At 43.6% G+C, this 25,156-nt stretch overlaps 1 protein-coding gene across 3 annotated transcripts in view; it reads left to right on the forward strand.

Moving 5' to 3' along the window:
- The window catches only part of LRP8 (LDL receptor related protein 8), a 169,056-nt gene extending 153,306 nt beyond the window's left edge, over window positions 1-15,750 (forward strand). For 2 of the 3 annotated variants that reach the window (XM_033067244.1, XM_033067246.1), the window contains 13 exons: window positions 151-273; window positions 2,835-2,954; window positions 3,084-3,209; window positions 3,901-4,072; window positions 6,434-6,661; window positions 7,195-7,313; window positions 8,698-8,837; window positions 9,893-10,034; window positions 10,481-10,633; window positions 11,370-11,600; window positions 13,400-13,468; window positions 13,710-13,882; window positions 14,763-15,750. In XM_033067244.1, coding sequence (XP_032923135.1) covers window positions 151-273; window positions 2,835-2,954; window positions 3,084-3,209; window positions 3,901-4,072; window positions 6,434-6,661; window positions 7,195-7,313; window positions 8,698-8,837; window positions 9,893-10,034; window positions 10,481-10,633; window positions 11,370-11,600; window positions 13,400-13,468; window positions 13,710-13,882; window positions 14,763-14,801 — 1,835 coding nt within the window. In that variant the 3' untranslated portion in view covers window positions 14,802-15,750. The remainder of the gene's footprint in view (window positions 1-150; window positions 274-2,834; window positions 2,955-3,083; window positions 3,210-3,900; window positions 4,073-6,433; window positions 6,662-7,194; window positions 7,314-8,697; window positions 8,838-9,892; window positions 10,035-10,480; window positions 10,634-11,369; window positions 11,601-13,399; window positions 13,469-13,709; window positions 13,883-14,762) is intronic. The other variant, XM_033067245.1, reaches the window with a different exon arrangement.
- The last annotated feature ends 9,406 nt before the right edge of the window (window positions 15,751-25,156 follow it).

A 25,156-nucleotide genomic window follows, 5' to 3' on the forward strand; every position in this document is an offset into this window, starting at 1 on the left:
AGTTCTTTGCATGATGCTCAGGCTCAATGTTCATTTACTTAATCCCATCCCATTTCTGCTAATGACACCCTCCTGAGCTTTATGTCAGCCTGTGTGATGTCACGAGCCTCATGTAACTTAGTTGCTTTCCTCTCTTGCCCAACATGACAGAGTCAGCATGTGAAAGTCCCAGCAAGTTTCAGTGTAAGAGTGGAGAGTGCATTGACGGAGGCAAAGTGTGCGATTCACATAGAGACTGCAGGGACTGGTCTGACGAGCCTCTGAAAGAATGTGGTACAGTACTTGCCTTCTACGTGTTGCTCCTGTTGTAACTGCTTCCCCTCTTCTCCATCTGGTGCTCACAGCTTTGAGTGTAACCACATGTAGCTGCTAATGCTATTTCTCACTCTGCTCCTCTTTCCTTGCCTTTATTCTCTCATCACCCTTCATATGAATATAATTAGTAGCTTAGTCTGATCATCTGTAAGTTTGAACTGTGCCCTTCTCCACTCAGATTTTATTCTTGGAGGGATGTATGAACTGAGCACGGGACTGGGAATGAGGAATTCCCCCTCTCCCCAAATACTTGTGTCTTCCACAACACAGACCAGTTTATTTAGTCTCATTGCCTAAATTATATTTGAATTCTAAGATGATGATAACACCATAAAAAATATAGCATTGGGAACATACTTTGAAGGTTCCCATGTCGAGTGGCAGCAACCCGTGAGAGAGGACTTCAGCCAGTTCTGGCTGTGGTGGTTTTGGTTGTACATATTGTTGCTGCTTCCCTCAGCAGTGACAGCAGGCTGCTCTCTGCAGTGTCCTGCCAGCTCTAGGCTGTGGGAATGCCAGGAGTCAGGGCTGTTGGAGCCAGGGGAACAGAGCCCAGGCCACAGAGCCATGCCCTTCTCCATAGGACAGCCCTCTCTTGCCTTTCCCACCAGATACTGTGGGCACCAGCCCTGATCTGCATTACTCAAATACATTTGTTGTTTTCCCCAGTGCAGAGATATCTCCAACAGGCATCTCCTTCCATGACATCATGGAGCTCAGTGGCTGCCCCTTAAATAACTCCTGCTCAGGAAGAACTGTCAGTCTCTCCCTGTTTTAGACAAGGAAGAGTGTGTGCATGCCTCGTGAAGATACTCCTACCTCATGCCCTTGCTTTCTTCCACTAATCCACATCTCCCTGTTTCTCTGAGTGGGTGTTGCAGTTGTCTGTCTGTGGAGGTCTCCCAAACTCTGCAGTGCCTCTGAGAGTCCCCCTAAAAAGCACTGCAGAAGGCAGGACAACACTTGGCTATTTTAGGCAGGCAGGGAATATACTGCTGAAGTTTAGGTGAAGAACAGCAGCTGCCCAGGGTCCTCCTGCCTGGCTCCTCCTTAGCTCCTCTTGAGAAATGCAGCAAGTGAAGCAGCACTTTACTTACAGCCCCTAAATCCATTCCACAGAGCACCTCTGAAACCAAGGGAATCACCTGAGTGAGAGTTCACTTGTTAATCAAAAGAGCCTTTGTGGTATTTTGCAGGGAGCAGTTGTGCATGTTGATGACCCAATTTGCTACAGACCCATGCAAGTGTAGGAATAGGAGATTTCTGTCCATAAATGTCACTGAACAGTGACAATACACAGTGGGTCTGTGGACACCTTCTCAGAGCCTGGTGAACTTGCTCAATTGATTATGTATCGATATCTCTATATGTACCTGCTAGGAAGGTGAAAGCATCCCAGAGCTGAGATTAATTCCTTCTGGCATGGTATTTTCCCAGTCTTACTGACTTAATTGGGTTGTGGTTGTTTCCATTCTCTTCCAAAAGCAATGGTTTAATGGCTCTGCTGTGCTGCTTACCTGCAGTGTGCAAGGAAGCAAAAAGTAAAAGATAAATTAATAATTTGCCTTTAAATTGCAATATAGACTGGAGCAAATCAGTTTTCCTTGTTCTTGTGAGTCCACTATCCCTGAAATCCCACAGCTCCTGTTCAACAGTGTTCCTTAAGAAGAGAACTTTCTCTTCACCTTTTGTAAGTCAATTACAACAAGAAAAAAATGTTTTCTTTGACAGGAAACCAGCTTTTTCTAACCTCTCATGCAGTTCTACTTTCAAGGATCCATTTATTCTGTTTTTCATTTCCACACTTGAGAGCAGGATTAGAGAGGTGGCCTTGGATTAGAAAGGGCCCCAGGACAGGATGGGAGCTGTTGCTTCATAAATTGCACACTGGGGCTGCTGGGGGCTGCCAGCAAAGACTGCTGTGGGGGACATGTTTGTGGGAGGACTGTATCTCAGTGCTAATGGAGTATTTCTGACAGACTGCACTTCAGTGTTGTCTGGAATTTTTCACATAGATCATTCCTTGGAGCTGGATGGGAAAATAGTACAGTATTTCAAAACAGCTGGCCCCTGGGAGATGAGAGTCCCCCAGCATGAATTATTAAAGCTCAGAGAGACTGTTCAGAAAAGTCAACATGAACCAGCGCATGGGGAAGGAGGAATATGCTGCAGAGAGCCCTTAGGTCCCTTGGAAGTTTCTCACATGTGGCAGAACAGCTCAAAGCAGCAGCTCTCTGATGGGATGAGATGCAGAGACTCACATACACTGTATCCCCAGGGCTCCCCATTCATTCAGCCACTAGCTTTGAGTCCAAATGATCCCCCAGCGTTGGTTTGGAATAATAAAGAGCAAGAAAGTGATACAGTGGAGGCTTCCTGTCCCTGAAGGCACTGGTGCTCTATAGGGCCAGTACCAAACCCACAGAAATGAGAAAATTTCTGAGGAAATCTCTTAATTTTATTCAATCTCACAACTAAAAGCCCCCATTTGTCATAGGTGATCTGTGTATCCCCTGCAGGTGTTAACGAATGCTCGATGAACAACGGTGGCTGCTCACACATATGCAAAGATTTGAAGATCGGGTACGAGTGCGAATGCCCGCCTGGATACAAGCTTCTGGATAAAAAAACGTGTGGAGGTAATTGACATGCAAACAGCAGTCCCTTGTGTTTCACCATAGAGAGACGTGATTATATTCACTTGAGCACTGCTCCATCACAGATGGTTTGATTTCAAGTTATTGATGGGTTTCAAACACTCCTTTCAGACATAGATGAATGTGAGAATCCAGACGCTTGTAGCCAGATCTGCATTAATTACAAGGGAGACTACAAATGTGAGTGCTACGAAGGATACGAGATGGACACCCTGTCCAAGAACTGCAAAGCTGTAGGTAAGACACTGCCACAGGCACTAAAACTCTGCTTGCTCAACAGCACAACTCCGATAAGAAAACACACTCGCAGGGCTGAGGCAGGGGAACGGAAACAAAAGGAAACACGCAAAGCAAGCAAAGACATTTCACTGTGAGCAGCACAGAGCTGCTGCAGCAATAGCAGATGCGTCTCTAGGCAAGAACTACTGATCATGCAGATCAGAATATTTTAACAGTGTACAGAGCAAGACTGCAGTCACTACTTGGATGTTTGAAGCTGAAACTAGAGAAGAAAGTCTCTTGACAGGTGTTATTGAAAACAGTGCAGCAAAAACATTTAGTGGTAGTAGAAAACATCTTGATTAAAACAGGGTAGCTGAGCCACCCCTCCACCCTCCCAGCTGTAAGTCACCAAAATCTGGCCCAGGATTGAATGAATTGAAGATGAGGCCATTCCCCAGAGTTTTGCTTGTGGCTTAGCAGAACAGGCTGTCCAAGCACCAGCCTGTGTCCAGAGACCACAGGGGTTCCTGCAGGTGACAGCCCTGCCTCTGGAGCAAGTTTCCACTTGCTTCCAGTGTCGTGTAAATCTTCTGTACAAACACAGGTATCAGTGACTGATAGTTCCATTGCTGTTTGAGAAATGAAAGCTGAATCCAGCCCTTGGGACAGCTGCTGAAGTGATAAATGTGCTGATTTTCTGTGGTAGGCAAGAGCCCGTACCTGATCTTCACCAATCGCCACGAGGTCCGTAAAATAGACCTGGTGAAAAGGGACTATTCCCGGATCATTCCCATGCTGAAGAACGTGGTGGCACTGGATGTGGAGGTGTCAACAAACAGAATTTATTGGTGTGACTTGTTCTACCGAAAAATCTACAGGTAAGGGGCAAGAGAGGATGGAGGATGTGTGTGCTGGTCCCTTCCCAAAGCTGCATTCCATCTGTATCCTCTAAAGCAGTCCAGAGAACAGTGCAGGGTACAGGGCACCTGGGGGCTTTTCTACCCTGACAGCATTACCTGTTGAGCCCCAGACATGGTAATTTTTTTTAATTGATAAAGACATCAGAGGCCTGTGCAGTTATCTCTTTGATAATACAGGGTGACTTTTCATCAATGCCAGATCCTGCTGCACTCATGCAGTTCAATGTAGGTTCTTGTTTCCTGAACCATGGATACTGCAAAGCAGGGCTGAGGCTGCTGCCATGCTGTGAGTGTTGTATGGGAGGCCACAAAGGACCTGGCATCTGGAAGCACAAAGCAGGCAAATGGTGGGAGCAAGGAGGCAGCAACACAGACACAAGCTGCTGCCCACTGCAGTCTCTGGTAGACTGGATTTAAATTCACAGCACCTGACCACAGTACACTTTCTGTAACTCTCATTCTCACTCCTCCTTCAGCTGTTTTTATGGTATCCATCACAGTTATTATGTGCTGGGGCTTGTGAGTGTGCTTAGCCAAAAAAGCATTTAATTTATGTGCTGAAAATCCCCCGTGTATATTCTGATTTGCACAGCTATTGCAGCTTCTGCAATGGTTTGCTCTGGATTTCAGCTAATGATCAGGCACAGGATGACTGGTGTCAGCACGTGGGAGCCAAGCAAGGGTTTCTACAGGTTTTTCTGCAGAGGTATCTGCCCAGGCTGTGCTGGGCATTGACCACCAGTAGCTGGGCAGGTACCCTGAGGGGCCTGTGGGGTTCTGAAAGTGGGAGGATGGTTCAGAAGAAAGCTGTCAGCACTCACTGGGTCTGTCTGGGCAAGAGGTGAGTTCATAGACAGAGAATTATCCAAGACACTGCTCCTGCAGCTCTCCAACAGCAAATATGCTGGGAGTCCCTGGGAACAAGCAGTCTGTGGTTGAGGTTATTGCAAGGTGAAAACTGTAGGACGGGAGGTAATCACTGGCAAGAGATCCCATCTTTCATAATGGTCACATCACTTCCCTTCCCAGATTCTGTCCTGTTGAGGTGATGTCTCCTTTGGGGTGTCAGATCTTTTACAATATTTAGTTACTGGGAGAATTGAAATGTCACCTGTACTTGAGCCCTTTCATTGTGGAAGCTGTGAGAGCCTCTTGGCTTTCCCTCCTGTGCAGGCAGGGAACAGGGAACAGCTGTTCCACTGCAGGGGATTACTTGGCCTGGAGCTGTGCACTGAGAGCACTGGGTGCTCATCACACTGCAATACTGGAATCCTGGGAGAACTGGCAGGCCCATAGAGCCCTGAGGTACCATTCTTGGTGCTGGCTCAGAGACAAACCAAAACCATTCTTGTAGGGAAGATGCAGCAGTGTACTGGTCACCCAGGCTGACTCTGCAGGGCCGTTCCAGCCCTGACTGCAGACTGTGAAACTGCCAGGAATTCCTGGGTTTCAGTTCCAAGGCTCTAATCTGATATTGGAGAACTCAGCTCCCATACAATTCACCTTCTCATTCCATGAGCAAAGGCAGGATGGGCAGTGAAGAGAGGTTGTGAAACATCTTACGATTTCAAATGTTTGGGGTGAGGGGCAGAAACTTCCTGCTGTTTTATAACTGCTTTAAGTTGTACTGAGTTATTCTAAGAGGCTTCTACAAACACTGATGCAAACTCAGAATAACTAATTTCAGTTCACTCAGCAGAATTGATATTGAGAACAGAATCAGCCTGTGTGGTTGTGGGAGCAACATTCCAGTTATTTATGAAACATCCATGTGGAGTCTGCTGCCTTTCATTATCATTTTGAAAGATTTTGAGGCTGCCACTAATATTTAGTGAACATTTTGTTTGTATCTAGTGAAATCACTTGCCAAATTAATGCAGCTTCATGAATTCCTTTGATGAATCATAATTAGCTACACAGCTCCTAATTCTGCAGTACATTTAAGCACATTTATTGCATGCTCAGTTCAACTCTGTTTAGCAGAGCCCTGGAGATTATGTTTTTAATGTCCATAAATCCCACAAATCAATGCTGTTGAAGTTAGCATGCCTGAAGTCAAATGTTTTCCTGAATTGTGCAGTTATAGTAGGAAGCAGGTAGAACAATGAACAGTTCCCTATTGTGGAAGTGCTGCCATATGGGAATGGGGAAATAAGAGGCTGTAGGAGAAAGCAGAAGGCTGCAGGAGCACCATAAGGGTTCCTGTGCCAGCCATGGTGCCCCTGGGCCCAGCTCTGGGAGCCCTGTGGGAGCCTGTGAGAGCCCTGTGGGAGCCCTGTGAGAGCCCTGTGGGAGCCCTGTGACCTCCTGTCCCTGCAGCGCCTACATCGACAAAGCGAGTGACACGGCCGAGCAGGAGATCCTGATCGACAGCCAGCTCAACTCCCCCGAGGGACTGGCCATTGACTGGGTCCACAAGAACATCTACTGGACAGACTCTGGAAACAAGACCATCTCAGTGGCCACTGCAGATGGGAGAAGGAGGAGGACACTTTTCAACAGTGACCTCAGTGAGCCCAGAGCCATCGCTGTGGATCCCACACAGAGGTGGGTGTGAACACCACAAACACCCCTTTGCCAGCACAGACATTCAGTGACCTTTTTGTGCTTCTGACAAACGTGGGGTAGTTTCATCTCACCAGGACTTCAGATGCCCTTTAAGATACACTCTGCAATGGGACTGTGGAGATGCTTTAACTAACCCTTGGCAAGGTCCCTGCTGTTAAAGACAGTTCAGGGCCAGTTCCTGTGTTCAATGGGCCTGAGCTGGTCCCAGAACAGAGGCTGTGCTGGGAAATTAAGTCTGTCTGACTTGTGTTTGGGCTATATGGGTGAGTGAATGCCAGGTACCTAACAGGCACAGCAGGAGAGTTTTCAGGGGTTAGTTACTGGGATGAGATGCTGCATTCTGCTGCAAATTTTGTGGCAGATTACCCAGTTTGAGAACTGCATGTGGTTCTACCAGTGGAATTAACTGTTATAAAAAAGAGAGAACCTTAGGGCACCTCCTACTGCAACCAGCAGTGCAGGTTTCTTAACTGGAGTCCAGGTTATTGCTTTCTTACCTCTGTCTTTCTCAGGTTCATGTATTGGTCTGACTGGGGAGACAAAGCCAAGATTGAGAAGGCTGGTCTGAACGGCGTGGGGCGGCAGGTGCTGGTCACCGACAACATCGAGTGGCCAAATGGCATCACACTTGGTAAGTGCCAGGTCAGAGCTACAGCACCCACTGGGGATGGAGGAAATAAGCAGGAAAACAAAACTGTAAATGCTTAAAGGCACCTGCACACACAAATCCTAAACTGTTACAACTGCTCACAAACACGAGTTCCCTTATTTCAGTAGCACAAACAGCAAGTCTTGCTGCAGTCAGAACCTCATACTCCAGGAACCTTGAGTTGCTTGTCATTGTGCCTTAAGGCAAAAGGAAATTTTGGGGGAGGATGCAGAGCTGTGACAATGCTTTAGAAGTCTGAAAAGCATCTGAATCGTTGGTGTCAAATGTCTCAGGAGCAGTGTAAGGATCCTGCCCTGGACTGAGGAATGATGGATGTGTGCACAGAGTATCAGGGAAAGGGCCAGGGCCTGCAGAACCCATTCCCTGTCACCATTCCCTGCCTGCCCAGCTGCTCAGGGTGAATGGAACCCCTCAGAGGGCTGTGGTGGTTCTCACTGCCACACCAAGCAGAAGGGTGGGAAGGAGGTTTTGTGGAGCAGCAGGGAACATCCTGCTCTGGAGTTGGAGCTCTGTGTGTTTAACACCACACAGCTGTGAGGTTCTGTGCTTGGCTTTGAAAATGCTGGCTGTGGCAAGGATGGAGGAGGAACTGCTGCTGCCATTACACACTGCTGGAGTGCTACTGCTGTGAACAAATAATGTTATCATTTAGTAATTAAGAAATTAATTAATGACTTGTTTAATTATATAACCTTGTTTTGTTGGCTCTCATCCACTTGCATTCTGTTCAGTGAATCCCATCCAAAATGAGGGAATTTGCTCCAGACAGAGAAATGTAGTGCTTAGCATTCCAAATAATATTGGCTCCTTTCCTCCCACTCTTACCTGCACCCTCCCCAAATGCTGGTTGTGGTAGGACTGTCCCCACCAGCAGATTCCCCCAGCCTGCATCATAAGAAGACTTTCTTCACTGAAAATGTGTGAATCTCACAGCTCTGTCTCATTGGAATCTCAGTAGTTTTCTCCAGCAAGAGGCCAAGGCCTGAACAACCTTGGGAGGGGATGAAGCTTCTCACTCAGACACTGATGGAGAGAATCTGGGAAACCCAAACTGCTGCTCCTCTGCTGCTCCTGGTTACAAAAGAACCTCATTGTACAAGGCTGTCAGTCAGGCATCCCCCCCACACACACAGAGCAGAATGTTCCTCCTTTATAATCTTATTTATAGGGTCTTATCCCAGCATATCTGGGCACTGATTCAAAATCAGAACTAGTGTTAAAAAAAAAAAAGAGGCCCAATAATAAAGAGATTAGTCATGCTGCCAGCAGGAAAAACATGCTGGGCAAGAGCAAAAGAGTTGCAAGAGCTGTGTGTAATTTTGCTTCATTGTGTTTTACTTTCCAGATTTGCTGAATCAGCGTCTCTACTGGGTAGACTCCAAATTGCATTCACTGTCCTGCATTGATTTCAATGGCAGCAACAGAAAAGTTCTGATCTCCTCTGTGGATGATCTGAGCCATCCTTTTGGCTTGGCAGTGTTTGAGGTAAGAGTGGAAAACGGATGCAGAACAGACTGGAGCCTGTAAGAGGTCTCAGAGCTCCTCTTGATTAAAAACTCTGCCTTTTGCACAGCACAGACCTCAGTGAGGGCAGTTGCTGCTATAGAAACCGATTAACCTCGTGTGGGTTCAGCAGGGAAATTGGTTTTTAAAGCCCTTAATCAAGACCAAAGTGTTCTCTCATGCTTTTACCTAATGCAGCACCAGTGCATTAAATGATCAGGGGAACAAAGGCTTCAACTCTGGCACTCACTGTACGCAAGTTATAGCAGAGAAGGGTCCAGTTGGCCTCTGGCTCAGGAAAACCCTCATCCTTAAATCCCTTATTCCACCTACGTGAAGTGTGTGATCTGGGCATCTAAGTTTGGGCATAGGTTTCTCCAGATCATTGTTGCTCTTTAGTGCTATCCTCATCAGCAGCATTTGGAAGGATCTCTTAGGTTATTTCACCTCTCTCCATCCTTCCTGGTACGAATGGCTGGTTAGAATAACAGACAGCCCTTTTGCTTTTGTTAAGCTGTCCTTGTTGTCCAGCAGTGTGGCCTTCCTTATGGAAATACACACAGGTTTAGGAGGCAGCAGCACACACAGATGACCAAGCAATTAAACTGTTTGGTAACTGTGATTCCTGGGTACCTCTTCCACCAGCAGTTCTGTATCTTCAGTTATAGTATGCCAAGCAAAAGGCAGTAATATAAAAGAGAAATAGGTGCTCAGCTTCCAGGTGTGCTCTAGGCACTGGTCTCTTCACAGATACCTGTTTAATGCAGGTCTTATCTTGGGAAAGGAGGAAAAAATCAGCAAGGTAACAAATGTCTTCCCTCACCTCAGTCTCAGAGCTACTCAAAATTACACAGCACTCTGTAAACTTGTAGGAGTGCTGGGCTTTTGAACATTGTCCAAAATAGAAAAAAGCTGCAGACAAGTAGTGTGAACAGAAGGTGCCCCAAGGTAGGAAAATGTGACTTTGTGACTGCTGGAGTTTAATCCAACTCCAGTAGGATTTGAGCAGGCCAGTCAGGAATCTGCATTCCCTGCAGGACAGAGTGTTCTGGACTGACCTGGAGAACGAAGCGATCTTCAGCGCAAACAGGCTCAATGGCTTGGACATCTCCATCCTGGCAGAGAATCTCAATAACCCTCATGACATCGTGGTGTTTCATGAATTAAAGCAGCCCAAAGGTAAGAGGTGTCCTCAGGATGTCATGGCCCTGAATCAGGTTTGTTTGAGCTGGCAAATGAAATGCTCCCTGATGGTTCTTGATGAGAGAGAATGCACAGGTAATAATGGGAAATCAATGCCTAATGTTTGAAGTTCCTGCATAATTAATTCAGCAGCAGCATTTATTGAAGAATCTGCAATTTGCTAATAGCTGTTTAATTAGCATCTTTGATAACAGTGAGTTACTCTTGTCACTGTGATGCTTCCCATTCATTATGTATTTGGGAAGTTTTTACAGTACTGAAGGTTCCACTCCACCATACAAACTGTAAAGATGCTTAAGCAGCCTGATAAATTGAGGCAGGGAGTGGGAAAAGGTCTTTTCAGACAATCTGGTATTTCTTTGCCAAAAGCAAGAAATAAATAATTAGAAAAATAACTTGTCTTTTCTTCCATCCTGGAACAGCTCCAGATTCCTGTGAGCTCAGCCCCCAGCCAAACGGAGGCTGTGACTACTTGTGTCTTCCTGCACCTCAGATCTCTCCCCATTCCCCCAAGTACACATGTGCCTGTCCTGACAATATGTGGCTGGGTCCTGACATGAAAAAATGCTACAAAGGTAAATACAATCACATCTCCATTTCACTGTCCCCACAACATCATACTTACATATTTCCTGATGGTGAAAATACAAACACCAGCTTCTGTATTCCACTCCTTGGTGCCCTCTGAGCACAGCAGCACTGTGGTGTCCTTTGTTGAAAGCTTGCTTATTTTGGAAAGCTTAACCAGAAAAAGATAGAGCAGGAAGTGGGGAAAAGGAGCTAGGGACCAGCACTAAAAGTGTGAACAGTCAATAAACCATTAAAATTCATTACTCATGTATTGATATATTGATTATGTAATCTATGTATGCAATATATATTTTTATATATTTAGATATATAGATATCTATCTGTAGATAGATACCAGACCTGGAGAGGCCACAGTGGGTGTTGATAATATCCTGAAGAGACAAGTGGCTTCATTGTAGTTTTTCCTAACATTCACTGAGTTCCTGGTACAAATTCAGAATCTTAGGAGGTTCTCAGAAACCCCCAAGTCTGTGAACTTCTTAGCTATCTTCAATACAGAATGCTTTTTTTATTAGTATTAATTAATCAAACTTGATGTCAGAAAATCATTTCTGTAGCTTTAGGCAGAGAACTGTCAATAGTACCTGGGAAATAGAATTGGAATTTGATTTCTGCCTCTCTTCATTAAACATAACAGTTCTTCCCAGATTTATATCACCTTTTGTGACTTGTTTGATGTACTTGCTTTAACCAAATTTCATTGTTGCTCTTGGTTTTCAGATCTTCCAACCACTGCACCTCCTGAAGTGGTTTCCACCAGCACAGTGTCCCGCACCGATGGCACCACGACCATCGCCACTGTCCCTGGCAGTGCCAATGACACCACTGAAGTCGTCCCCAAAGCTGTACCAGAAGCTACAATCACCACCCCAAGTCTTCATTTACCTTCCACCACGTCCATCCTGATAGATTCTGAGATGACCACTGGAAACAGCAATTTATCACAGCACTGTAAGTGAATGAGATTCCTTTCCTTCTTCTGTGTCCCAACTCCTCCTGCCCTGGTGGGAGACCTGCCCTAAAGTCTGAGTTGCAGAGGGATCAGGTGCAGGCACACCCTGGTGCACAGCAGGAGACACCAGCTCTTCTCTCTGGGTTAAGATGGCTGCTGTCATTCCAGTCACTTGCCATGTCAAGGAATTTGTATCAGCTTTTATCCAAGGCACATGAACAGCCCTGAGAGTTCACATCAGCCCTTGCCTTGTACCCAGTACTGGCTCATGCCAGCTTCAGTGCTGCAGACAGTAGAATGGAAGATTCTGCAGGTGCTTCACCTATTTTAATTGTTTAATTATTAAAGTGATCCAGCACAAGTTCTGAGTGAAAAATTCCCCCTGTGCATCTTTAGTGCTGCTGGACGTGTGGAATCATTGCAGCCCAAGACAAGCTGCTCTGGTTTGTGTGACCGTGCTTGGCATGTTAATGTGGCCTCATCATGACACAAGTTTGAAGTTTTGCATTATTTATCAGAAGAGCATCCCAGTGGAGAGCACTAATAGGCTCTCCTCAATGGAGCACCAGCCTCCATCTCAGAGCTAACAGGCAATCCCTCCAGGTCCTGCTGCCAAGGCAAAACAGAAAGGCTGAACTGCTGTTCAAAAAAATAAAATAAAAATTCTAGTCCAGAGAGAAGATTTTGCTCTGCAAGACCTCAAACAGCCATGTATGTTTAAAAACAGTGAAATGCTACTTTCCCCCAAATGTTTCACTGTTTCCATTACATCTGGAAAGCAGCAATACACCACCCCTGTCTACAGAACTGTGCTGCATGGGGAAAGCACAGTCTAATGGCTAAAATGCATTCAGTTCTCTTTGTGCAAGTTTCTTCCAAATGCAATAATTACCTTTTTTAATAAGCTATGGAAACAAGGTGCTTTTCTTGTCCACTTTGGAAATAATCTGGTGTGTTATTAAGTAAATAACTATGTAATGGAACAGCCTGCCACAGGGAAATGTTGGTGTATCAAAAGTACAGTTAGTTCCTCCTCTTGCAACTCCTGATATTTTAGCAAAAGTAAATTTTCTCTACTGATACCCTATATGAGAGCTCAGGGCAAACATTTTGAAGTATAGAACTGCAAAGGTTATATTGATTTTTTTTAAATTATATTTTCCTGTAATTGCTTTTTTCTCTTATAAGTACACTATTGAGTTTTGGGACCATTCTTGCATGCTGGGGCAGGCTTCAGCAATGAGAGATAGATGGCTTTCACTAACTGCTTAGCTGTAAATAATGAAAAAGCAAAAAATTAAACAGAGAAGCTGTGCAGATGGCTTTGAAGTACCTTCTTTTTCTGACAGCTCCATAAGTCATTAATTGTGTCAGTACTAGAAGGTGTTGTGCTGTGGATTTTTAGAACAGCAATTCACCATCCCCTGATCCGTGCATGGCATTTCCATTAAATGTCAGGTTTTTAAAACTGGCCCCCTTTTTTGTGCTTGAAAATGGGAGGCCCAAGCACAGTCACCCATTTCTGGTCAGAGCTTCTCTGACAGCCCTGGACAGAGTGTGTCCCTGTCCCCTGGCCTGGCAGCAGCACTGCAGGGACCTTGTTCCTCAGGAGAAGCTCAGCTCAGCCTAGATCTCTGTGTGCTGCTCAGTGTAGTCAGAATGATTTTATTATTAAACTTCTTGTAAATTCTTCAAGTGCAAAAGCTTTCTGATGGGCAGGATAGCACAGGTAGTAGCAGGAAACATTCTTTAAAAGCAGCAAATTAGTTAAATGATCAGAACACTTCTGTAATTACAGATGCAAACGATGATGAAGGCTTCGGTTCAACTGTAACAGCAGCTGTGATTGGAATTGTCATTCCTGTGGGTAAGCACATGGGATTTAACCTTTGAAGGAGATCACACCAAAATGCAATTCCAAAATATTGTATTACCACAGTAAATACACTTTTCCAGTTTTCAGGGGTGGGGTGGGAAAGAGCACAGGAACTGCTGAACTGGGGAAAAGTAGCCCAGCTTTGAGAAAATGTTCTGAGGAGGCTGCCAGCATGGGAAGCTGCCAGCAGATCCATGCCTGCCTAACAGCCTTTTCTCTCCCCTCTCCTCAGTGGTCATTGGCTTGCTGTGCATGGGGGGATACCTCATCTGGAGAAACTGGAAACGGAAGAATACTAAAAGCATGAATTTTGATAATCCAGTTTACAGGAAGACAACAGAAGAGGAAGATGAAGATGAAATCCACATTGGGCGAACTGCCCAAATTGGACACGTGTACCCAGCAGTAAGTACCTGAGGAGATGCTGATGGACAACATTAATTCTGTTGAGAGTTTTCCAGTACAGAATTTGGATTAGTGTTGCTTATTTGCCAAATAATGACAAAAACAGAACTTCTTTAGTATCACTGATTAAGCAGAAACCTAAACTTCTGGCAGTCCATCAGTTGTCTTAGAATTTAGTGCTCTGGAGCAAATACTCTGCTCAAAAGAAGAATAATTGTCCTAACCAAGGTACCAATCTGACAAATGTAAAGTTCCCTCAAGAGCTGTGTCAGAATGGGACAGGTGATTACTCATCCTCTACTGGATTCCATTATATCTGTGCTTAGGTTGCTACCAAGTGTCCAAACTATTCTAAGGATAAACTGAATTTTGCTACAAACCAGGGAGAATATTTTCTCTATAGTAACAGTATGAAGAAAAGTCCCATTCCTCACAAGGAGGAGTGAGGTTCTGTAAGAAGTTAAAGAAAAGGATCCTCTGTCAGAGCAGCATCCCTGGGGAGAGGAGCACTGGCAGGTTTAAGTGCACTGTATTTTCAGAAGAGAGCAGCAAGATGCAGAGCAATGAGTGAAGGCAATAGAGCTCCTGTAGGCAGGCAGGTGTGTGGATAATGTCCTCTATCATCTAAAGGTCCCTCACAAGATCACACTGGAGAAAGTGCCATCCCTTACAAGCAATTTTATCCAACATCCATGGGCAGGAATCTTCCCCACACCTCTTTATTAACACTTGAGTGAGTGACCTCATTTGGGAAGGAAAAAAGTCCCTACTACAATAGGCTTGTCACCAATACAGGAGGGACAGCCATGAGAGTTCTAACAAGAAATAGAAGTGAGCACCAGTAGCACAGTTGACAAAAGTGTGTTTCTTCCCTCCCCAGCGTGTAGCATTAAGCTTAGAAGATGATGGGTTGCCGTGAGGATGAAGATGCTGCTGCCATCATCTGAACACTGAACAAATCTGCTTTGGATCACAGAACCTGCTTCTTCTTTTTGATCGTTATTTATGTTGCAGAAGGGTAACCACAAAGTTATAATGAACTGCAAACATCCAAAGGATGTGAGAGTTTCGTATGTATAATCTTTTATACACATTTTAACTTGTTGCACTACCCATTTGTGATAGTGAATAAGCAACAGCTGAGCTACTAACTCAATGTACATAACCAGCCAGGCTGAAGGTTCAGTAGCTATTGCTTTATTTTAAGACTATATTTATAGATATTTTGTAAATATGTTGAATATGCTTTGTGGCTATCCATCAACATAAGTAAAATAAATTCTGTACAGGCAGTTTAGAAATATTTATTAACAAAATATGAATTATAAGATCTGTTCTGTAAATATAGTAGAGGGGTGAGAGTATTTATTTTTTGTATGTTTGGCTTGCTGTGCATAGATTATCTGTGTATATATCTATCTGGACTAGATAGATATATAGGCATATAAATATATACATATATATAAAAATATATACATATATTTTAAAACTACTAGCCTACATTTATGAAAATTAGGGATAATTGAATTTTTACAGGATGTTTGAGAAGTTTTGAAATCTAAAGACACTGTGTAAGATGGCTGACCAGTGAAGCACTCCATAACAAATTGCTCCTGACTTCCATCCTGGCTCTTAAGGGCTGCTTTTGCATTTTCCAGTCTGTCCATGAAGAATCCATGCAGTGCATTTAACTGGAGAGCCATTGCCTCCAGCATTTCAGTCAGGAGAAACTCCTGCAGCACCCAGGGTTTTTGTGTTGTATTATTGCTTTTTTACAGCTTGGTACAAATCTGATTTGGTTTTTGTTTGTTTGTTTCTAAATGTACTACAGTAATTTCACGATTATAAGCCGCACCATTTTGACTAAAATTTTGGTCTGAACCCGGAAGTGCGGCTTATAATCAGGTGTGGCTTATATATGGACAAAGAACAAAAAGTTGCTGTTTTAGTTTGGAGGACAGGTGTCTGATAAGAGGCAGGAGCTTCTCTTTGAAATGGAGAATGTAAACCCCCTCCCTCCAAATTATAATTTTGGAATCAAGGGGCTTTCAGGCAAAGATATGGGAATTAGGAATAACAGTTCTTTACTAGGGAAACTAAAATAGAAATACAGTACTACAAAGAAACAAACCCCAAACCCTGACAAAGTCAGAGTACAACCTGACACCCGTCAGGCAGGGTGTTGGCAGCAGTCCCATTCCATGGTGGCTGCATCCTCCTGCAGTGACAGATGTGGCTCAGTTGGAGCAGTGCTCCTGTACAAGGTGCAGTTTCCCTCCGGGGCTCCAGTGGTGATGTGGAGAAATCCGGTTTTCCTCTGGAGACCAGTGTCCCAAAATCTCTGTTTTTATCTTGGTAAGAAATGTTGGGCCCTTCCCCCTGGCTGGAGCAACTCCCAATGGGATGCAGTAATTTTATCAGTGCCACAGTGGGACTCAATGGCCATGAGCAGAAAATGACTGGCTGGAGGAAGGATGGGTTGTGAAAAGATAAAGAACAATGCCCTGCCTGGTTTCAATGGATGGCCCATCAGCAGAATATCTCCCATGGAGATAAGGATCACTGCCCCCACCCTCAACAGATGGTGATAGAACAGATACCTTTTATCACACCCTGTATTGTAACATGCAGTTTATAATCAGGTGCAGCTTATGTATGGACAAAGAACGAAAAGTTGCTGTCACCTGGAAGTGCAGCTTATAATCAGTGTGGCTTATAATAGTGAAATTACTGTAAATCTAAATGCTTTTCCACTCTGGGAATCTTGCACCTCTTAAATCAGCTCAGAATTAACAGAAACAAAGATTTAGCCATATATGTCCACACTCCCAAGTGAGCACTCCCTGGTTCATCAGGAAAATAACATGATAACAAAAGTCACTTCCATCCCTCCATGACCTTGTCCCCTGCTCATAATGATTTAAAAAAATCTAATTTTAGGAGCTGCTGTGGCACGCACAGAACTCTTTCAAAGTCCTGCCCATGGAACTGGCTGTTCCATGGCAGGTGTCACAGAGCACTGGGCAAGGAGGCCAGAGCAGGTTAAACACTCCCAGCCTTTCCAGTGTCTTTGGCTGGGTCATCCTGCACCTGGCAGGAAAAACACTTGGTTTTCTCATCTCGTTCTATAGGATTTCCTGGGAATTCTGTGGGAAGTGAATACACTTACCTCCCACTGCATAATGGACTGGTACCTCCCTGAACTGTACCTAATCCTAACAGAAATCTTCCTCGTGTTTTTATGTCAGTCCAAGCTTGTGTATTTGAGTGAGTAGAAGAAACTCAGGCTGAGTAGGTTTGGGATTTTTTTTTTTCCTTTTATCTTCCTTTCTTTTATAATAAATTTACAGAGTAATGTGAGCTGGAAGCTGATTCTTGACTAAGAGAAGGAAGAAGGTGTGTAAAGCCCTGGTATGCATTACAGACATAACACATACTCTCAAATGCCTCATGGCCTGCATAGACAATACAGAAGTAATCAAGCATCCTTCCAAATTTTAGATTTTAAGGCAGTGACAAAATGAGTGAGATATCCCATTATTGTTTTAAGGTATGAAGCTCTCTTTCTACAAATCCATGCACTGTGTGCATGAAGAAAATCTGAGAAAGGCTGTATGTGATAACACTGTAACTAACAGACGAATGTAAATATATATGAAAATTCTACAGTTTTGATACTTTTTTAAGAACACACAAACAAACCTGTACAAACCACGTGTAAAAGTCTGCAGGTTTTTTTCAAACCATTGTAAATGAACTCAATGTGCAGTGCTGATTTCAACCTTTACAGATTTATAACTACTGAGAAGTCAAACACCAAATTTGTTTTTTAAGAAATTAATTATTTTAAATAATGGTTCAGACTGGTAGGGTGATATTTAACATTGTAATCATTTCTGCTCTGTCTTGTCATACTGAAGTTCTGTTAGAGTAAGTTCTTGCTTGGTGCCTTTTGTGTTTCAGTTCTTACCTTCCGGACAAAAGGCCCAGGGAGGGGCGGGGGGGCTCTGTGTAACACTTGCTGTACTGGAAACCAAATGAACACGTTTGTAAAACAGTGCACTGTTTCTATAGAAAGATTAAATTTTTTTATCTGGGATTACTGAACTCTAGTTACTTTGTGGTGTGTGAAAGGGGACTGTATCATATTTTGGTCTGAGTTTCCTAACTCCTAATTGCCCAAATCCAGAGTGGGATACATATTCCACAACAGAGCACTTTGTTCTGAATTGTCTTTTTCTGCCATGGTGGTTTTGGTCACCTGGAAATCACATGAAAACCAGCACCAGCTGTACACCAATCCTTACCCAGTGTGAGAAAATGTGCCAGAACTGAATGGTGCCCACAACACAACTGGTGGAGTTTTTAACCTGAACTATTACATGCTGGACTATTCAACAACTAATTGCAAAGTTTCTTCTTTGAGCTTTTAGTAAAACACCTACAGAAGCTGCCAAACTCCTTAGAGCCACATTTATGCCATCTTGAAGAAAGGACAGAAATACTGCTGTTCTTGGAATCTCAAGAGGCAGGCTCAACTTCTTTAGTTGTCCCTCCCAAGGAAATAAAGCTGGAAAAAGGTTCACTGTACGGGAAGTATGACAAAAGTTTTGGCTGGACACATAAGTGACTCAGAATTAAACACACTGTTATTTTACTCTCTCCTCCCTTTCTCTTGAAAAAATGAAATCCTGGATAATACAACACAATGAAACCTTTCCCCATCACGGGTTGTCCAAAGCCCTTGGAAGCAGTGCATTTACTGAAATCCTCTTTCAGACAATTCTTGGTCCCAAAGGAAGCAGCCAAGCAGGTAAAACTTTTCAGGCACAAAGAGTTATTACCAAACTAATATGGACTGATGTACTGGTAAATATCAGTGGTTTCATTTTCTATCTAACTGAAAATAGCTTTTTCTTACTTCAAAACAGTCTTCTCTTTCAGTTTTTTAGCAAAGTAATACCGTAACAAATAGAAAAAGTGAAACAGCAACAAAATTCTCTCCAGATATAAACAGCAAGAACAGCACAAAAGAAAAGTGAAAGAGCACCATAAGAGAGTCCCAAACCTACCTGGGCATTAACGTATGCCTCCCAAAACAACTCCCTTTTTAAATTATTTATGCTGTATTAGCAATGAAATTATATTTTTTTTCTTCACTTCTTACACATAGTAAAGGTACAGTCTGAGCTAATCCACACTAACACTTTCTGCCTACTCCCATGAAGATGCTCAGTGGCCTACAGGAATTCCTCTGTGTCCCTCAGTGTTTATGTAACACATGGAACTCAGTCACCTTTGTGCCTTCTGCAGGAACATGTGTGCTCATTTACACTGATTGTTCTCCATCAAACCAGCCCTTTAACTTTGGGATGCACTTTTAAATCTAGCTTCCTAATTTACATCCTTGCCTTGAAGCAGGAGCCTACAGCCATGGGCTGTTGTGAGTTCTTTGACTGCTCCAGTGCAGGCATTTATAGAGTGCTGCCAGTTCCAGCTGTCTCCTGAATGCACAGCATCAATACTGGAAGGATTCAACAAGAAAAAAGCAACAGTGAATTTAGATATGGGAAAGAGCAGCCACTCTTCGGTTCAAGCTACAGTCCATTTGCACATTAACACGCTGGGTGCTCGGTGGCCAGCTCCAAGTGCTAATTAACAAAACATCCACACCCACACACTCCCTCCGCAGCTCTTGGGGCTCTGTGTCCTGAAATGGCACACGGGATGATGAAGGCACTGCTACATCCCAGCTGCGGACTTAGCAGAGCTGTTCAGTTGTACTCTGGGGGTTGTTAAGGCTTGTCTTGATGACAAAACCTGGGGCTGCAGCTTTGCAGCTGCGTGTCCTGCAGCAACCTGCAGGGGATCACTCCAAAGGTGAGCACAGCCTGGCCAGGATTGTGTCATTTCATGGGCTGAAATGTGATGAGTCTGGGGTGAGCCAGAGCCCCAGGCTGTGCCAGGGACGGGGCTGGCCCAACCCCTGCACACAAAGGGTGAACCTGAAGCCTCACCTGCCCCGGTGTGGTGAAGAAATGGGATACTGGTCATCCCTAGATACAGGAGTAAAAAATACAGAGCCACACATCTCAGTAAATAATCTACTGGAGGAGGAGGAGACAGAGAAAATCAGAAGCAAAGTTAAACCCAGTGGGGGAGGAGGCATTTTAAGATTTGGTTTGTTTCTCATTATCCTACTCTTATTTAAATTCCCCAAGTCAAGTCAGTTTTCCCTGTGGCTGGTGGAGGGATCTCTCCCTATCCTTATCACCAGCCATGACCCTTTTGTTGTGTTTTCTTTCCTCTCCTCTCCTGAGAATGAGAGTGACAGAAAGGCTTTGGTGGCCAAATGGCCAAAAGTTTGCCAGGCTCATTACACCCCAGGGAATGAACTGAGCCACCTTGTTTTACTTGTATGGCTTTGAGCACCAACATCCCAGCCAAGCCACAAATCTGAGAGTCCAATTTTACAGATAAAGATGAACTTACAGTTTTTGTTATCACAGCACCAGAGACCAGGACACAACCAATCAGCTTCACAATAGACCACTTCCCAGAGTGTCCCCAGAAGGTGGGCTGTATGCCTCAGGGTGCTCAATGTGGATTTCTCATCCCAGCTTCCAGAAGAAGCCAAGGAGCACCAGTCCAGACAGAGTTCTTAGCTTTTCCAGGAGGGCAGTAATACTAACCTGTATCTGCACCTCTGCATCAGCAAGCAGAATGAGAATTACCATGCTTTAAAAAATTATACTCTTTTTCAAATGATTTGCAGCATTCAAATCTCTCCATGGACCTCAGTGGGAGAACATTTTCTTAAGGGATTAGGCACAGCTGCCTGCTCAGTTCCCCACACTTTCAAGGAATCACTGTAATCTTGTCAGGGTGATAAGGCAGTGCCTTAGCAGGGAGCTGAAGTTGTGTCAGCGTAACAAGCAAATCTCCCTGATAGTTTGATAGGCCCCCGCCTGGCTCCAAGGATGGTGCACACACGATTACAGAAGGCTGGACTGATAATTTTGTCTTCACATCAGTTCAATTCTTCAGCCCTTGCCTCAGGTAGAAGAGAAGAGGTTTTACCTACAGTTCTTGGCCAGGTACAACTGAGGCCAAATAGCAAAGACATTCCACATTACCCTATTCAGGACTTTATCTGCTGAGGCTGCCAATCAAGGAGTTAATTAGTTCCAACTGCAGTAATTTATTTTCATGCATATATTCCCCCACTGGGGCTCAGCTAAAAGCACATACATTCATTTAATTCAAGCCATTACACATAAAAGATGATGGAAAGCCGTACAACCAAACATTCAAGAAAAATCCCTGAATCTACATATTTTACTAATAAGACACAGACCTAAATAAGTTCTAAGCAGAGAACACCTTGAAATTATGTTTAAAAGATAAACAAGATATTAAAGATAATATTTAGGTCTAAGTTTCATTGACAGAAATTTTCTTACAAAGGCTAAAGTTGACTTCTACACTTCCTGCAATGAAAAGCTGACTCAAAATTATTGGAAATTGGCATTATTTTTAGCAGTATCTGAAATGGGTGTCACATTCAAAAGCATTACCTCATTAACTGACTTCATATTACTTTGATGCTAAAGACATCAGTGGCAATAGAAGTCATAAAGAATTAATAATAAAAACTTTCTCAACCACATCAGTGGCTGGCAGCCTGCAGAGGAGCAGGTGAGGTTAACAGAATCTCCTGCTATAGAGGTCTTTTCAGGAAACACCAAATTTAAACCTTTTTTGCCCTTTTGGAGTTCAGCTGACACAAGCTCCACCCCAGTGTGGTGAGGCATGAACTCTCCAAACTACATCTATCCTTGTTTCTTCCCTTTTTTTTTTTTAAGGTGATTTAAGAACTATCCATACAGACTCTAATCATAAAAACCTACTTTGTCTCCTGCAGACTGAGCCCAAAACAAGGGCTAGGCTCACAACCCCCCAGGACAGTTACAGTTGTTCCTTTGCTTTGTCTGTGGCTCTGCCCAGAACACAGAGAAGCAGTGATGCTTTACTCATTGCAACTTACATGCACAACCACCAAATACAGAACATTTTGGTACTTTCTTCAGTCATGCTGTCAGTTTACAGAAACTCATAGAGCTGCAATATTTGCTGCATAAAGAGGTTGTAGCTTCTCCATCCCTGGAAGTGTTCAAGGCCAAGCAGGAATATCCTGGCCTAGAGGAAGGTGTCCCTGCCCATGGCAGGAGGTTGGAGCTGGATGATCTTAGAGGTCTGTTCCAACCCAAACCATTCTATGATCCCATGAGTATGTACAGTACCAAAATGATTAAACTAGAGAATGTCTGATATTCAAAGTATAATCACTGGCCTAGAATAGACTCTAAGTAACACAAATAGACAGAGATAGGGATGCACCCCAAGCCTGATTTATACACAACCAAAGACATGGGCCATCTGCAGGCCTAGATAAATTAATTGAGGAGCTGTGACAGGACCATATGATGATGATGTGTTGTTTGTAACACATTACTCTGGACTTTCAGCTACACTATGCCAGGAATTAGCTGCAGTTATGGTTTCCCATAGCAACAGGATATATGGGACAAATTGCTCAGGAAAACCCAGCTGAACAGGAGCTGTAGTTCCCGTGGTGGGCCAAACCAGGTGTTCCCCTGCTTTGCAGAAAATGAAACAAGGCTCCCCCATGTGCATCTGCAATACTTCTTCATTTCATTCAAAATGTACCCCCTTCATAGCAGCTGGCATTTTGCCACACTGCTCCAGACCCTGCAGACAAGCCTGGTCAATCCACAGAAGGATGGACTAAGGCCACTAAACTGCCCCTAGATGTCATTAATTCAGTAAGTCTTGTGCACAGGACTGTGCTTACAAAGTCCCTGTCCCTGCACAGTGAGCACACAGAGCAGCTCTGCACTGGTGGTGATTTAAATGTGACTGCCCAGCAAAGCATTGCAGTAACACCAATGGCTGTGTGCAGATCTCTGCTTCCTGACCCAATCATCCAGTGTCACATCAGAGATGTGACTCTGTTGGGAGTTCTCACCTTACAGAGCAGGTGGGTGTTTGGCAAATCCACCCCCCAGAACTGCACAGGGCAGGGGTGGGCCAGGAGAGCAAACTGGAGCTTTCTTTGGGGAGCACAAACAGCACAACATCAAATACCTGCTCACACCTTGGCCAAAACACAAACACACATCAGCATTTGTACTTATGTATTAATGTGATACAGAATTATCCCCCTCTTCCCTCAGGGACCTGTGTGCCATCTGTGTGACCTACAGGCTACAAAGGGTTCCATTTAATCCTAAATACTGGAGCAGCACCTTCTAATGAGCAGGTATACAAAAGCCTTTTAATTTCAATGAGTCACTTCAAGGCAAAAGCCCTAATGAAGATAACATAATTTGTAGTGTCAATAGCTGTTAGTGCTATGAGGGCTCCAGAACACAGTGAGCTTTGATTTAATGTCTCCCTTTTAGAGCACACTCTACCTTCATAACAAGAACAAGGCCAAAGAGGAATAACCTTCAGGTGCTCCTGCAGATCAGGAGCCCACAGCCATACATTATTTTGATTACCATTCCCTCATTTGAGAAAAATCAACACAGTGCTATCAGAATATTTATGTCATCAGACCAAATGAATCTCCAGCAAGATGTGAAATTATATTCATAAAGTATTAACTACTGCATTTTTGAGACTCTAGGGACACTGATCTTATGCAGCATCAGTTTTGCCTACTTACCCCTGTGCAGCAGCAGGCCTCCAGTATCTCCTCTTATCCACCAACATTTTTATAAAGTAAATTCTGATCTAAGTATAAAGTTTGCCTCCAGACAGGGTGAGATGAACTGCTAAGGAAGGAACATGGGAATGATCTGAGAGCAATGACAGTTAGAAAGAAACAACGAGCAGCTGGGCTGGAACTGTGGGAGGGCCATGGCCCCAGCTGAGACTTATTCAGAGGATTTGACAATCCTCTAAGGAGGAATTTTAACCTCCAAGTGCATACACACAGGTGCTGCTGACAAGAAACAGAACAACTATAAAGAAAAAATACAGAGGATAACTTTTTAGATGTGAATTCATGTCAGCCTTTGGCACCTGATCATTAGTACCAGCACTTGGTATAAAGCAAAAATATTTGGCAGTTTGAAAATTGTGTTCACATATAATTACTGTGCTGGCATTCACTACATTCAACAAGAGGAGCAAAGAACTGCACAGTAATTTCTGATAAAAAGGCAACTCCACCAGCCCCTTCTTTACACTACTGTGACAACACAGGAAGAAAAAGGTGATTACTTTCTTTTCTACCACTACCCTAAAATTAAGCCAAAATTAAGCCTTCCCCACTGACACTCATTTGGCTTAACACCTCTGATTTGATAAGCACATTAAATCTTTTTTAGTTTTTCTCTCACCATCTCAAAGACTGCTGGAGTAGAACTGAAGTAAGGCAAACAAGTCAGTGATGAGCTGGCTGTAAAGAAAATACAATTTCCTTAGCAGAAGAGTCACATAATAAATTTCCCATCAGACCTCCATATTTTTTAATATTTTAATTTTTCTTTCTTACTCTATGCAAAAAACTCAGTCACTGTCTTCTACTGACATTTCATTCTGAGACAGAATGCAATTCACTTCCCTAAAAAAAATACTACAGTGGGTATCTCTTCAAGCTGCTGAATAGTGAACAAAACCTGAAAAAAATCCATATGAACCTAAATGGCATATCAGGCTAGCACAGGCAAGACATTCATGTTTCTATAACCCAAATAAGAGACACAATCCTGTGCAGGCACCTGTGATAGACCAGACTGCAGCACAAACTACCCAGCTGCAGCTGAGTTCACTTGGGACAAGTGAAGTTAGCGGGGAGAAATAAAGAGAGAAAAAAAATGCAAGAAAAGAAATTCAGCTTCAGCAGAAATAATGCAGTTTTAATGGACCATGGAATATCAGACACCCAGCAAGAAGATGACCTTTTCTCCAGTACTGAAATAACAATGCAATAGAACACAAATGCTGATAAACCAACTTCAACTTTAAAAAATCAATTTATGTAAGGATAAAAGAACAAAATCCATGACCTTTTCTTTACTATTAAATAAACCAAATCCGTTCTACTGAAGTCTTCTTTTTGAACAAAAGTTACTGCCTGACCTTTCTCATTCCACTGCAGGATGCAAAGTGAGTGGGTGATGTGATTTAAGCTCTTTTGTTCTTCCTAAATCAGAGGTTTGTGCCACCACAGAGAGGAAACTG

This window comes from Catharus ustulatus, chromosome 9, assembly GCF_009819885.2.
Source record: "Catharus ustulatus isolate bCatUst1 chromosome 9, bCatUst1.pri.v2, whole genome shotgun sequence".
NCBI classification, from domain to species: Eukaryota; Metazoa; Chordata; class Aves; order Passeriformes; family Turdidae; genus Catharus; species Catharus ustulatus.